Here is a 15,360-nt window from a genome sequence, read left to right as displayed (position 1 = left end):
GATTTTTTAGGGGCCTTCTGGGCCTTCAGGTCTAAAGGGTGATTATGGAGATTCAGGACCTCCGGTAAGTTCTTCTTTTCTTCTTCTTTTTTTATTTTTTATTATAATGGTTGTTGACGAGTCTCTATGTCATCCTATGGGGTGACAGGATAGACTCCATGGGGGGAGATTTATCAAAATCTGTCCAGAAGAAAAGTGGCCCAGTTGCCCATAGCAACCAATCAGTTTGCTTCTTTCATTTTTAAAGAGACCTCTGCAAAATGAAAGAAGTGATCTGATTGGTTGCTTTGGGCAACTGGGCAAAATGTGTTTCTTCTGAGGTATCCTTACAAACAGCTTTATAGCAACTACCTTAAAGGGGTACTCTGCCCCTAGACATCTTATCCCCTATCCAAAAGATACAGGATAAGATGTCTGATCGCGGGGGTCCCGCTGCTAGAGACCCCCGCAATCTCGGCTGCGGCACCCCAGACATCCAGTGAACTTTGCTCCATCCCAGATGACTAGCAATGGGGGGGCGAAGGCTCGTGACATCACAGTCACGCCCGCTTGTGATGTCACGGCCACGTTCCCACAATGCAAGTCTATGGGAGGGGGCGTGATGGACGCGCTGCACCCGATGCTACAACCGACGCTTTAAACGAACGCCGTGTGCCGCAGGGAGATCGCGGGGTCCCCAGTGGTGGGTCGTTGCGATCAGACATCTTATCCCCTATCCTTTGGATAAGGGATAAGATGTCTAGGGGCAGAGTACCCTTTTAAGGTGGCCATGATACGTGAGATAGTTATTTGTTCAATACTCCACCATAAAGATATAATCTCAGTTGAACATGCATGTGTTTTTCATTGGGGAACATGCAGTAAGCCACTGCCAAAGCTTACTGCATGGATACAAAGCCTTTTTTAATCGAACACTCCTATTTTCCCACAAAAATGTTTAGTAGTTAAGAGATCTGCATATATCTGAACTAGGCTTACCTCTTGTCTCTTTATTTGTCTTTTTACATCTTGATACTTTTCTTCTTTTTTCTTTTTGTAGGGCCCACGGGGCTTTCAGGGTATCCCAGGGCCTCCTGGAAAGATTGGCAAAAGAGTAAGTTCTAAACATGAATGTACATTCTGCAAATGTCTCTATTATTTCCTTTTTCTCCTTTTTTCACTCTACTTCATATTTTCATGAAATATTCCTTGATATTTACACAGGGACGTGGGGGAGCAGATGGTGGCCGCGGTGTGCCTGGGGAAACGGGAATAAAGGTAGGTGAAGAACCTTGACACGTCATAAACACTATAACACCCTGCACACTTTTCATGATGTGATAAATACACTAGCCACCATATGACCATGAAACAATATAACTTAGTATGCTGAATCCTGGCTCATCTGTGTTTCTCAAGTTCTCAGGAACCTCAAGCAAATAATTTTTTGGGGATTTTGCAGGTGTTTATTGGGGTTTCCTTAAAGGGGTACTCCACCCCTAGACATCATATCCCCTATCCAAAGGATAGGAGATATGATGTCTGATTGCGGGGGTACCGCCGTTTAGGACCCCCACGATCTCGGCTGCCGCACCCCAGACATCCGGTGCAGCTTCGCTCCATGCCGGATGACTAGCGTTGCAGAGGTTCGTGATGTCACGTCCACGCTCCACCTGTGAGGTCATGGCCACGCCCCCTCAATGCAAGTCTATGGGAGGGGGTGTGACGGCCATCAATCCCCCTGCCATAGACTTGCATTGAGGGGGCGTGGGTGTGACGTCACGAGCCTCCAGCACTGCACCCAACGCTAAACAAACACCGGGTGCTGCAGGGAGATTGCGGTGGTCCCCAGCGGAGGGACCCCCATGATCAGACATCTTATCCCCTATCATTTGGATAGAGGATAAAATGTCTAGGGGCGGAGTACCCCTTTAAGTCATGATCTGTCAGGCGGACTTGAGAATGTTAATCCTTACCAAAGCTTGAATGAATGTTACCTGCTCTGCAGGATCTTGAATTTTTTTTTCCACCATAAACCATCTAGTTTGGTTGTTTTCTATGAGCCTAAATGGAAAGACCCACATATCTAGCTGTCTCTGCATTCATTGTCTGCCTGGACAGTGGTTGCACCCTTACCTGGCAGATTGGAGGTCAGGTGGCAACCCTTCTCTCGATGGCTGGATATGTAACAAATGTCTAAGGTGGGAATAATCCTTTAAAGGGGTACTCCGTCCCTAGACATCTTAACCCTTATCCAAAGTATAGGGGATAAGATGTCTGATTGTGGGGGTTGTTCGTTTAGAGCATCACGCTCCCTCTTATAGACTAGCATTGAGGGGGCGTGGCCATGACGTCACGAGCCTCCACCCAGCATCGCCAATCATCCGGCACGGAGTGAACTTTTCTCTGTGCACTGGATGTCTGGGGTGCCACAGCTGAGATCGCGGGGGTCCCCAGCATCGTGACCCCTTTGGATAGGGGATAAGATGTCTAGGGACGGAGTACCCCTTTAACTGTGTGCATCCTTCAAAAAAGTAATGAAAGGGATAAGCCAATGGTTTCCACTTTATCTCCCGTTGTCTACATTCTGTTCTCTTAAGAAGCCACATGGTCAGTCCATTATGTCAATTGATGATCATGTGGCCACTTGGAATAAGTTAAGCCCAACAATAGACACTTTCCTATTGCTACCTAGAGTCTGAATTTTGTCGATGATCATTTTGTACGGTCAGATCTTGAATAATTTTTCATACATCAATGAGCTACCTTACGAATTCACACATCAACAGTACTGGATATGGAATGGGAGGAAACACCACTACATACAAGTATATATAAAAGCTATGTACAAAAATATCTTGAATTAATGGTTGTGTCTCCTTTAGGGAGATCGTGGATTTGATGGCTTGCCTGGACTTCCAGGAGAGAAAGGTCACCGGGTAAGTAGAAATATTGGCACAAGGAGCGGTTTATAAGATAACTTCTGCCATTCGGTCCATTCGTCATTGGAGGTGAAGACCAGGATGATGCCAATGTGCATATAGGGTTGTTGGTTCTATGAAGGTTTACATAGATTGATTGACTATCTTTTTTTTTTTTTTTTTACCACAGGGAGATCTAGGAGGTCAAGGTCTAGTTGGTCCATCTGGAAACAAAGGGGAAAAGGTAAAATCTTCACATAGCAGAATATTATCTCTGTATTTCTCTTCTATTTTGCAAAGTAGCCCTCATCCAGAAGGAAGAAACTTACTCTCTGTTGCCACCTATTGGAAGCAGCATCCCTGCTAGTCAATGTTTGGTCCCTACTAGCCTGCAAGCCACTGATCCGCTAGTTATTCCCTATTTTAAGGGTTACTATTAGAGATGAGGGAACTTACAGTAAATTCGATTCGTCACAAACTTCTCGGCTCGGCGGTTGATGACTTTTCCTGCGTAAATGAGTTCAGCTTTCAGGTGCTCCAGTGGGCTGGAAAAGGTGGATACAGTCCTAGCAGACTCTTTCCTAGGACTGTATCCATCTTTTCCAGCCCACCGGAGCACCTGAAAGCTGAACTAATTTATACAGGATAAGTCATCAACTGCCGAGCCGAGAAGTTTGTGACGAATCGAATTCACTGTAAGTTCGCTCATCTCTAGTTACTATTATTAAAACAAACTTTTGACATGTTGCCCAGACACCTCAAATGCCTCACTCCAAAGACCTAATGCAATTGCTAGTTATACTATTAATAAGTTATAGCGGCTTGTTGCTCCACTCCCCAGCCGGCCAGCAGATCTGACCTTTTTGCTTAATAGACCTATATAGTGAAAAGGTCAGATTTAACTGACAGCCAAGAAGTAGAGTAGCACACAGTAGTGATCCAAACTTTTGACATGTTACCAGGGAAGCCGTATGACACCCATACACGGGTCCTATTGTAATTATGTAGACATGTAACATAGTCTCTAGGAGTCATCCTGTTGCTCCTCCAATGGCCTAGTAACATTTAAGAAACTTTTATTTTGCATGTGCGGCCAGCTTAAAGGGGTATTCCGGGCAAAAACATTTTATCTCCTATCCAGATGTCTGATTGGGGGGGGGGGGGGCCCTGCTGAGACCCTCCGTTATCTTCCTTCAGCACCCGCATTCTATGCGGGTGCTGCATCTCCAGTTTCGGAAACCTCCGGGTTTCTGGGACTGGGGACGTGACGTCACGCCACTCCCCCTCCATTCATGTCTATGGGAGGGGGCGTCACGCCCCCTCCCATAGACATGAATGGAGGGGGCGTGGCATGACGTCACGTCCCCAGTCCCGGCTATTGGAAATGGTTCTGAACCCACTGAAAACCTTCTGTATATGTAATGTCAGTGATGGAAAAAAAACATTGCCAAAGGTTATGTAAAATTTTCCATAGTTCTTTATATATCAGAAGATGAACAAATCGATCAGTTTTTCTTATAATAATTCTTATTTAAAAGTGTTCATACACAAAAGAGAAAAGTCAATCGAACCTACTAATTTTAGCAGGACTAGTTGACTATGCGAATGTATATAGGGGTATGCCGACTTTTGGCATGATGATGTTGGGGGAAAGAAGGGGTATTCCAGGAAAAATTTGTATTTTTTTTATTAACTGTCTCCAGAAAGTTAAACAGATTTGTAAATTACTTCTATTAAAAAATCTTTATCCTTCCAATAATTATCAGCTGCTGAAGTTGAGTTGTTCTTTTCTGTCTGGCAACACTGCTCTCTGCTGACATCTCTGCTTGTCTTGGGAACTGCACAGAGTAGAAGAGGTTTGCTCTGGGGATTTGCTTCTACTCTGGACAGTTCCCGAGACAGGTGTCATCAGAGAGGACTTAGACAGAAAAGAACAACTCAACTTCAGCAGCTCATAAGTACTGAAAGGATTAAGATTTTTTAATAGAAGTAATTTACAAATCTGTTTAACTTTCTGGAACCAGTTGATATATAAAAAAAAACATTTTTTTTCCTGGATAACCCCTTTAAATGTCATTGCCCAATCTCAAGGAACATAAGCCATCACCACAGGTGTCTGGCAGCATCCTACTTTTCTTTCCTATTGCATGTTTGGCTGAACCAAGCACTTCAAGTGTATAGGGAGTAAGGGGAAAAGAGCTGTCCACCGACAGAGTCTATCTACTCTTTAAAGATGTACTCGCCCCTAGACATCTTATCCCCTATCTAAAGGATAGGGGATAAGATGTCTGATCACGGGGGTCCCGCCGCTGGGACCCCCACGATCTCTGTGCAGCACTCTGGGTGCGGGTGGCTGGGGTCGTGACGACATGGCGGCGCTCCCTCGTGACGTCACACCACACCCCCTCAATGCAAGTCTATGGGAGGGGGCGTGGCCACGCCCCCTCCCATAGACTTGCATTGAGGGGGTGTAGTGTGACATCACGAAGGGCATGGCTGTGACATCACAACCGCCCGCTGCCCGCTCCAAGCGTTTGGAACAAAATGTTCCAAACGCTAGGGCAGTGGAGTACCCCTTTAAGAGGATGGACTTATAGTCAATATTCTAAAATGTTATAATAAATACAACTTATTCAGAATTATAGTCTTGTTCTGTTTAACATTTTAGAAGTTTTCCTTCGGTTTCTATTTTCTAGGGTTCTGATGGACCTTCAGGACCTGCAGGTTCCCCCGGAGAGGCAGTAAGTAGTTTTACTATTCCACCTTCTTTGCAGAAAAGTTATTGGATTTTCATCCAACTTATAGGGTCCTCAAATGGATCCACGTCCTAGTTTACTGTAGATCTATGTCAACTGAGGAAGTATTGATGGAGAGGCATGTGTTTTTCCTTCTCTTTGCAGGGTGAACGTGGCTTGGTGGGTCCCAGGGGACCTCCTGGACCACCGGGTCAGCAGGGCATTAATGGCATTGATGGAGCTCCAGGACCAAAGGGAAACCAAGTACGTAACAGACTGGAACACGGAATACATTGTTATCAAGGTTTTAGTGAATCTTTACAGTCTGGAATATTTATTTTCTTATTTTACAGGGTATTCAAGGAGAAGCTGGGCCCAATGGGCAACAAGGAAACCCAGGACCTCATGTAAGCAATGAAAAAAGTCACGTATGCACAAGGTTAACCAAATAAAGTTTCTTTGAGATAACAAAACTTTATCATTTTAGGGATTGCCAGGACCTCAAGGTCACATTGGAATGCCAGGAGAGAAGGTAAGTCATTTGCCATGTAATCAAGGGGGTTTCCAGTTACACGGGTTGATGGCCTTTCTTTAGGAGAGGCCATCAATATTTGATTGTCGTAGGGCCCACATCCGGCAGCCCCGCCGATCAGCTGTTTGGCAGAGCCTAGGCGGCCATATGTACCCTGTGAATGGGTCTGGAAGAAGATGACTCCGTTCACTGTGTAGTGGCCATGTCAGATTACTGCAGCTCACTTCTCATTGAAGTGAAGAGGAACTGAGTCGCAGTAACAAACCAACAAAAATACTAATGGGGTTTTCTGGGGAATCCTTTTTTTTTTTATTAATCATGGCTAGCCTGGGGTAAGTATGTACAAAAAAAACTATCCCGATCCCCAGCCAGCACTACTCACGGAGTACATCACTTCCTGGTCTTCATCTCAACACAAGGAAGTGTCTGCTCAGTCACTCAGTGGCTGCAACAGTGACCTATCTCAGGTACTGGATGAGACCAAGACCAAGAAGTGCAAGTGAGTACAGGGTTGTTGTTTTTTTTTCATTATTATGATCATTATTGTTATTATTATTACCAAGCCTGGTTAACAAAAAACCTCCCTGTTAATGTTTAACGACATATCTTTATTTTCCAATTTACTTTCAATACAAGAAGGTTTTTAGTGAGTGACATATGGTCTCCCGTCTACCGCAATTCCTACCAATACAGTATACTGTACATGACCAGGGACTCCTGTCTTTGACAGGGGGCCCTTGCCCCGTAAATATTTTGCGTGGGCAATTGAAGGGCAAATGTTGAAAGATCCGTTCATCTCTAGAAGTAACTTTTGCAAATATATCACCTATTCTCTTCTCATTCATCCAACACAAAGGCAACCCTGTAGAGTAGACTTCTATAGTTCCTACAGTGTAAATGCAACAAACACAGAAAACAATGGTCCGATGTTTAGGTTATTACCAAATATATTTATGTCTAGGACAAAAATGTAACCATTGTCTCTGTCACTTTGTCTAGGGTCCACCAGGAAAGCAGGGAATACCCGGTCTGGCTGGGTCCGATGGGCCTCCGGTGAGTAGAGTTGTGTACCCAACCATTCACAGATATATATTAATACCGGGCATAATGTCCTGGCACAAATATTATAAAGAATTAATATCATTATACTCTAATCTGTTCCAGTCATACATGTCCTAAAATAACATAAAATAGTCATGTAAGTGTTGATAGGACCCCCGACATGGATGAAGGAACTTTCCCATAAAGTATCAATAAAGAGACATTGGAATCCTATGACCTAGTTTGAGCGATAAGTCATGATCCGGGAATGAAGTACAGTGATGACTGGGCCTAAGAATGCATTAAAGACACAGATTTCATGTCTAGGAGACTTCGTTTTGGAACGGGCATGGGCGTACACCCATGATGATATCATATGGATATTTTAACCAGAGCACTGGAATCAGCCTGTTGTCATTTGGCGCCAGTAAAAACTTCATTTATCATCACTGGAAGCAAAAAAAAAAAGATTTAATCCAAAGTTTCTGCAATGAGCTAAACAAGATAGATTGGTAATATTTCATAAGTCATATGGGTCAGTCGAGGTTAACCCTCTAGCTTCATGTTAATGTGCGGATCCAGAAGAAGCTGAACCGAAACCACATATACATTAGATATTTGTCCCTATGCCCATTTACTTCTTCCAACATATTGTGTAGTCCCTATGTATATATTACCGAACCCTAATACTGTATATCGGAGGTATATGTTGGGAGTAATTCACAACTTAAAGGGGTACTCTGGTGGAAAACTATTTTTTATTTTATTTTTTTTAAATCAACTGGTGCCAGAAAGTTAAACAGATTTGTAAATGACTTCTATTTATAAATCTTAATCCTTCCAGTACTTATCAGCTGCTGTATACTGCAGAGGAAGTTCTTTTCTTTTTGGATTTCCTTTCTGTCTGACCACAGTGCTCTCTGCTGACACCTCTGTCCATGTCAGGAACTGTCCAGAGCAGGAGAGGTTTGCTATGTAAATTTGCTCCTACTCTGGACAGTTACTGATACAGACAGAGGTGTCAGCAGAGAGCACTGTGGTCAGACAGAAAAGAAATAAAAAAAGAAAAGAACTTCCTGTGGAGCATGCAGCAGCTGATAAGTTCTGGAAGGATTAAGATTTTTCTATAGAAGTAATTTACAAATATGTATAACTTTCTGGCACCAGTTGATTTAAAAAAAAAAATTGTTCCCTCCCCCCCGAGTACCCCTTTAAATTTCCAATGGTTGGCTCCACAGTTTAGCCGTAATCCTGTGGCTACAATAAATATCCAATTTTTTGGATAGGAAAGCACAATCTTCTACATTTTCCTATAAAGAAGAAAGAAAAAAAAGGTATATTAATACATACCCCCCAACTGATTGGCCAGTCTATTGGGTAAATGGGAGCCTATGGCTACATTTGGGGTATAGGTTGGGAATTCTTCAAGTACAAATAGCAAGATACAGAGCAGTACCTCGACACGTATACGTGACATTATATTGATATAACCACTAATCATATCTTCATTTTGTCTATGTTCTTATTAGGGACATCCTGGTAGAGAAGGACCTGCTGGAGAGAAGGGCGTTCAAGTGAGTGTTTGCATGAAATTAAATACAATTGGATAGTAACATTTTCGAGGAAAACATCTCAAACTGTAAGAAAAAAATATATTGTCACAAGCTCCGAAGAATTAAAGACAAAATTCTAATCTAAACTACTGTAGTACGCATTGGTACCACATGGAGCCAAGGGACTACAATACGTAGTATGGACCAGAATTGCAGTTCATGTACCATAAGATGGTCCGTGTCCTTAAAGCTTAAGACGGTTTTGGAATTAAAGGGGGACTCCGATGGAATTTTTTTTTTTTTTAAATCAACTGGTGCCAGAGAGTTAAACAGATTTGTAAATTACTTCTATTAAAAAATCTTAATCCTTCCAGTACTTATTAGCTGCTGAATACTACAGGGAAAATTATTTTCTCTTTGAAACACAGTGCTCTCTGCTGACATCATGACCACAGTGCTCTCTGCTGACATCTCTGTCCATTTTAGGAACTGCCCAGAGTAGCATATGCTTGCTATGAGGATTTTCTCCTACTCTGGACAGTTCTTAAAATGGACAGAGATGTCAGCAGAGAGCACTGTGCTCGTGATGTCAGCAGAGAGCTCTGTGTTCCAGAAAGAAAATAATTTCCTCTGTAGTATTCAGCAGCTAATAAGTACTGAAAGGATTAAGACTTTTTAATAGAAGTCATTTACAAATCTGTTTAACTTTCTGGCACCAGTTGATTAAAAGAAAAAAAAAGTTTTCCACCGGAGTACCCCTTTAAACATAGTATGAAATCACTAAAGGGCAAAAAAAAAATAATTTATATCCTCGTAAAATTTAAGATGAGTCCCTTATATTTTGCTTGTCCCAGCAGAGTAAATTGAGAAACATGGGGTCTTTTTTGCATTTATCACTTTATTTTTTCTTTTTATATCAGGGTTCTCCTGGATCTCCTGGTCCCATTGGATACCCTGGAACCCGTGGTGTTAAGGTAAGAATATGTGGTCACTGATGATAATGAATCAACAACGATGATATTATAAGTAATTCCGTATAGTTCTTCTGTAGTATTCAGGGGTGGGTGTATCATATGTGTTCTTGCATCCGGCTACACAGGCAAAGGATACTCATAATCCTTTTAAAAACACATTACAGTACTTTCTACTAGTTTGTATGTAAGGGTACGTTCACATGGACAGATTGAGGAATTTCCGCAGTGTATTTACTTCGGAAAATCCGCAGCGGATTTTGCTACCATTGACTTCAATGGGTCCGAAGGAAAATCTGCAAATTTGCCTCAATTACAGATTTCCTGCTGACCCATTGAAGTCAATGGTAGCAGAATTCGCAACGGATTTTCCGCCGTGTGATTTTCCGCCTGCGGAAATTCCGCAGGTAATCCGCCGTGTGAACGTACCCTAAGGGTACGTTCAGACTAGTCGATTTTCCGTGCGTATTTCGGTGCGGATCTGCCGCTGAGGGACCTCTATATGCTGCCTTTACATGTGTCTGCTCGTAGCGGCAATACGCCGCTACGAGCAGACACACTGCGATGCATGCGCAGTATACTCGTACATTGCGGCAGCTCACGGCCTAGCTCATTGAGCAGGGGGAGCGGCTGCAATGTGTGTGAGTACACCCCGCATGGGCGGCGACTCGCACATCGCTTCAGTGTGTCTGCATGTTGCCGCTCCAAGCAGGCACATGTAAAGGCAGCTTACAGAGGTCCTTCAGTGGCGGATCCACAGCATAAAATCCGCTGTAAATCCGCCTGTCTGAACGTACCCTAAATGAGGAAACCCAGAGGGAACATAAAAGGGTGAAACCAGTGGACTGGCCAAAGTGGAGCAGAAGCGTGCACAGGTTTATCCCAGGCTCCATTGGCTGGGGTAGTACAGTGGTACTGGTTTCCCCCGGGCGATCCCTGTAAAGTGTCATGTGGTATTCGGGTGTTGTGGTGCAGACACTGGAAAGATGTCAACATAAAAACAGTCATTTCTGAGGTAAATATTTCAGAATATGGCAGCACTGTCTCTTAGAAACTCACAGGGGGAGATTTATCAAAACCCGTCCAGAGGAAAAGTTGCTGAGTTGTCCATAGCAACCAATCAGATCGCTTCTTTCATTTCTGGAAAGGCCTCTGCAAAGTGAAAGAAGCGATCTGATTGGTTGCTATGGGCAACTCAGCAACTGTTCCTCTGTACAGGTTTGGATAACTCTCCCCCACAGTAACCAAATGTGGCTGAAGTAGGGTGTTGGCTTGTGAAAGTAAAGAAGTGGGATATTGGGGTACCTGAAGCACCTTAAAGGGGTACTCCGCCGCTCAGCGTTTGGAACAAACTGTTCTGAACACTGGAGCCGGCGCCGGGAGCTCGTGACATCAAAGCCCCGCCCCCTCATGATGTCACATCCTGCCCCCTCAATGCAAGTCTATGGGAGGGGGCGTGACAGCCGTCACGCCCCCTCCCATAGACTTGCATTGAGGGGGCGGAGCATGATGTCATGAGGGGGCGGGGCTATGGCATCACGAGCTCCCGGCGCCAGCTCCAGCGTTCGGAACAGTTTGTTCCAAACGCTGAGAGGCGGAGTACCCCTTTAACTATCCTCTAGAACGCCGAACTTCCCCGGTTCTCTCTAGTGAGAGATATACAGACACTGAACTGGATTGCTCTCAGTGGATCCTCCGTAAAAAAGCCCTTCACTCATACCTGAGCTTGAGCTGCAATGCTAACTGCGGGGTGCAGGCCTTCTATAGATGTGTAGCCTGGGTAGTCAATTGCTATCTAGCCCCAACCTGAAGCCCTGACTGGTCCTAGTGTTTCTATGATGTGTGTCCAGCTTCTCTTCTCGGCACTTTTCTCTTGCTCCTCAAGTAGGGAATTGGAGTCACCAGGATTAGTCAACTCTCAATATAGAAAACTCATTTTAGGCTTCAAAAGATACCTGGAAAAGGCAACAAATCTGGGCCAGAAAACAACACTGGGCAAGAATTTTAGGATGCACTGGCACCCAGGGAGTAACAAAAACTTTCGGGGGTACCCTCATAATAATAAAGTTGGAATTCACTCTGTTAGGCCTACTATAAAAGTCAACCATAGCTATAGGAGGAGAGATTTCTCATAGTAAGCAACAGAATTGGCATTGTGGGTCCCATGGTTGACACTGTTTTTGTAAAAAAAAAAAAAAATAGTGCCCTAAAGAAAGCACTGCACTTTGCAATTCCTTAAATAAATTAAAAAAAATTAAAAATTCTATAAAATCATTGTCAAGAATAAAAGTTGCTGGAAGGTAAAAGCTCAGTTAAGAAAACTTTAACCACATTTTTCAATATTAGGGGGAATGGATCATGTAAAAGTCAACCTGCCATTAAAGGGGTACTCCGTCCCTAGACAAGGGGTACTCTGGTGGAATTTTTTTTTTTTAAATCAACTGGTGCCAGATAGTTAAACAGATTTGTAAATTACTTCTATTTAAAAATCTTAATCCTTCCAGTACTTATCAGCTGCTGTATACTAAAGAGGAAGTTCTTGTCACGATGCCGGCTGGCAGGTAGTGGATCCTCTGTGCCAGAGAGGGATGGCGAGGACCGCGCTAGTGGACCGGTTCTAAGCCACTACTGGTTTTCACCAGAGCCCGCCGCAAAGCGGGATGGTCTTGCTGCGGCGGTAGTGACCAGGTCGTATCCACTAGCAACGGCTCACCTCTCTGGCTGCTGAAGATAGGCGAGGTACAAGGGAGTAGGCAGAAGCAAAGTCGGACGTAGCAGAAGGTCGGGGGCAGGCGGCAAGATTCGTAGTCAGGGGAGATAGCAGGAGTACTGGTACACTGGCTTTTAAACACACCAAACGCTTTCACTAGGCACTAAGGCAACAAGATCCGGCAAGGGAGTGCAAGGGAGGAGACTAGATATAGCCAGGGAACAGGTGGGAACCAATTAAGCTAATTGGGCCAGGCACCAATCATTGGTGCACTGGCCCTTTAAGTCTCAGGGAGCTGGCGCGCGCGCGCCCTAGAGAGCGGAGCCGCGCGCGCCAGCACATGACCGCAGGAGACGGGAACGGGTAAGTGACCTGGGATGCGATTCGCGAGCGGGCGCGTCCCGCTGTGCGAATCGCATCCCCAACGGCCATGACAGAGCAGCGCTCCCGGTCAGCGGGACTGACCGGGAAGCTGCAGGGAGAAAGACGCCGTGAGCGCTCCGGGGAGGAGCGGGGACCCGGAGCGCTAGGCGTAACAGTACCCCCCCCCTTAGGTCTCCCCTTTTTTTTGTCCGGTGACTGCCTCCCCTGGGATGAGGACACCGGGAAGGAATGGATGGTTTCCTCAATGGCAGGCAGTACAGCAGGAGTAGGAATGGGGAGGGAGGGCAGAGGGCGAGACCTGGCACGGGGCAGTGTGACACCAGGACGAGGGCCATGAGGGGACACAGAGGTTTGCCTGATGGGACTGGGAGGGGGGGAGAGGCATTTCCTGTGGCAGGCAGAGTCCTTAATGACCTTAGGGGGAACGGATACAGGAGGAACCACAGGATCACGGCAGGGATTACTGGGAACCGGTTGAAGGCAGTCCTTGGAACAAGAGGGACCCCAACTCTTGATCTCCCCAGTGGACCAATCCAGGGTTGGGGAATGGTGTTGAAGCCAGGGTAGTCCAAGGAGAATTTCGGAAGTGCAATTAGGAAGGACAAAAAATTTAATTTCCTCGTGATGAGGTCCGATGCACATTAGGAGGGGCTCCGTGCGGTAACGCACGGTGCAATCCAACCTGGCTCCGTTGACCGCGGAAATGTGGAGTGGCTTGACAAGACGGGTCACCGGAATGCGGAATTTATTCACTAAGGACTCCCGAATAAAATTCCCAGAAGCTCCAGAGTCCAGGCAGGCCACGGCTGAGAGGGGAGAGCTGGCTGAAGTAGAAATCCGAACAGGCACCGAGAGACGTGGAGAAGCCGACTTAGCATCAAGAGACGCCACACCCACGAGAGCTGAGTGCGAGCGTGCGTTTCCCAGGCGTGGAGGACGGATTGGGCAATCCACCAAAAAATGTTCAGTACTGGCACAGTACAGACAAAGATTCTCCTCCTTACGGCGATTCCTCTCTTCCAAGGTCAGGCGAGACCGATCCACTTGCATGGCCTCCTCGGCGGGAGGCCTAGGCGCAGAATGCAGTGGAGACTGTGGGAGAGGTGTCCAGAGATCTAAGTCTTTTTCCTGGCGGAGCTCTTGATGCCTCTCAGAAAAACGCATGTCAATGCGAGTGGCTAGATGAATGAGTTCATGCAGGCTAGCAGGAGTCTCTCGTGCGGCCAGAACATCTTTAATGTTGCTGGATAGGCCTTTTTTAAAGGTCGCGCAGAGAGCCTCATTATTCCAGGATAGTTCAGAAGCAAGAGTACGGAATTGTATGGCGTACTCGCCAACGGAGGAATTACCCTGGACCAGGTTCAGCAGGGCAGTCTCAGCAGAAGAGGCTCGGGCAGGTTCCTCAAAGACACTTCGAATTTCCGAGAAGAAGGAGTGTACAGAGGCAGTGACGGGGTCATTGCGGTCCCAGAGCGGTGTGGCCCATGACAGGGCTTTTCCAGACAGAAGGCTGACTACGAAAGCCACCTTAGACCTTTCAGTAGGAAACTGATCCGACATCATCTCTAAGTGCAAGGAACATTGCGAAAGAAAGCCACGGCAAAACTTAGAGTCCCCATTAAATTTGTCCGGCAAAGACAGGCGGAGGCTAGGAGTGGCCACTCGCTGCGGAAGGGGTGCAGGAGCTGGCGGAGGAGATGGTTGTTGCTGCTGTAGCTGAGACTGAACTTGCTGTAGCTGTGACTGTTGCTGGTGCACAATGGTGGACACTTCCGACAGCTGGTGGGTTAGATGGGCGATCTGTCGGGCTTGCTGGGCGACCACCGTGGTGATATCTGAGGCAACTGGCAGGGGAACCTCAGCGGGATCCATGGCCGGATCTACTGTCACGATGCCGGCTGGCAGGTAGTGGATCCTCTGTGCCAGAGAGGGATGGCGAGGACCGCGCTAGTGGACCGGTTCTAAGCCACTACTGGTTTTCACCAGAGCCCGCCGCAAAGCGGGATGGTCTTGCTGCGGCGGTAGTGACCAGGTCGTATCCACTAGCAACGGCTCACCTCTCTGGCTGCTGAAGATAGGCGAGGTACAAGGGAGTAGGCAGAAGCAAAGTCGGACGTAGCAGAAGGTCGGGGGCAGGCGGCAAGATTCGTAGTCAGGGGAGATAGCAGGAGTACTGGTACACTGGCTTTTAAACACACCAAACGCTTTCACTAGGCACTAAGGCAACAAGATCCGGCAAGGGAGTGCAAGGGAGGAGACTAGATATAGCCAGGGAACAGGTGGGAACCAATTAAGCTAATTGGGCCAGGCACCAATCATTGGTGCACTGGCCCTTTAAGTCTCAGGGAGCTGGCGCGCGCGCGCCCTAGAGAGCGGAGCCGCGCGCGCCAGCACATGACCGCAGGAGACGGGAACGGGTAAGTGACCTGGGATGCGATTCGCGAGCGGGCGCGTCCCGCTGTGCGAATCGCATCCCCAACGGCCATGACAGAGCAGCGCTCCCGGTCAGCGGGACTGACCGGGAAGCTGCAGGG

At 46.3% G+C, this 15,360-nt stretch overlaps 1 protein-coding gene across 6 annotated transcripts in view; it reads left to right on the top strand.

Moving 5' to 3' along the window:
• COL5A3 (collagen type V alpha 3 chain) overlaps positions 1–15,360 on the top strand; it is a 213,826-nt gene that overhangs the window by 150,597 nt on the left and 47,869 nt on the right. For all 6 annotated transcript variants that reach the window (XM_056570607.1, XM_056570606.1, XM_056570605.1 and 3 more), the window contains 12 exons: positions 11–64; positions 1,040–1,093; positions 1,204–1,257; positions 2,865–2,918; positions 3,091–3,144; positions 5,597–5,641; positions 5,801–5,899; positions 5,989–6,042; positions 6,123–6,167; positions 7,167–7,220; positions 8,738–8,782; positions 9,682–9,735. In XM_056570607.1, the coding sequence (XP_056426582.1) occupies positions 11–64; positions 1,040–1,093; positions 1,204–1,257; positions 2,865–2,918; positions 3,091–3,144; positions 5,597–5,641; positions 5,801–5,899; positions 5,989–6,042; positions 6,123–6,167; positions 7,167–7,220; positions 8,738–8,782; positions 9,682–9,735 (666 nt within the window). The remainder of the gene's footprint in view (positions 1–10; positions 65–1,039; positions 1,094–1,203; positions 1,258–2,864; positions 2,919–3,090; positions 3,145–5,596; positions 5,642–5,800; positions 5,900–5,988; positions 6,043–6,122; positions 6,168–7,166; positions 7,221–8,737; positions 8,783–9,681; positions 9,736–15,360) is intronic.

This window comes from Hyla sarda, chromosome 4 (assembly GCF_029499605.1).
Source record: "Hyla sarda isolate aHylSar1 chromosome 4, aHylSar1.hap1, whole genome shotgun sequence".
Classification (NCBI taxonomy): domain Eukaryota; kingdom Metazoa; phylum Chordata; class Amphibia; order Anura; family Hylidae; genus Hyla; species Hyla sarda.
The sequence above is the reverse complement of the archived record's forward strand: the minus strand, read 5'-3'. Positions and strand labels throughout refer to the sequence as shown.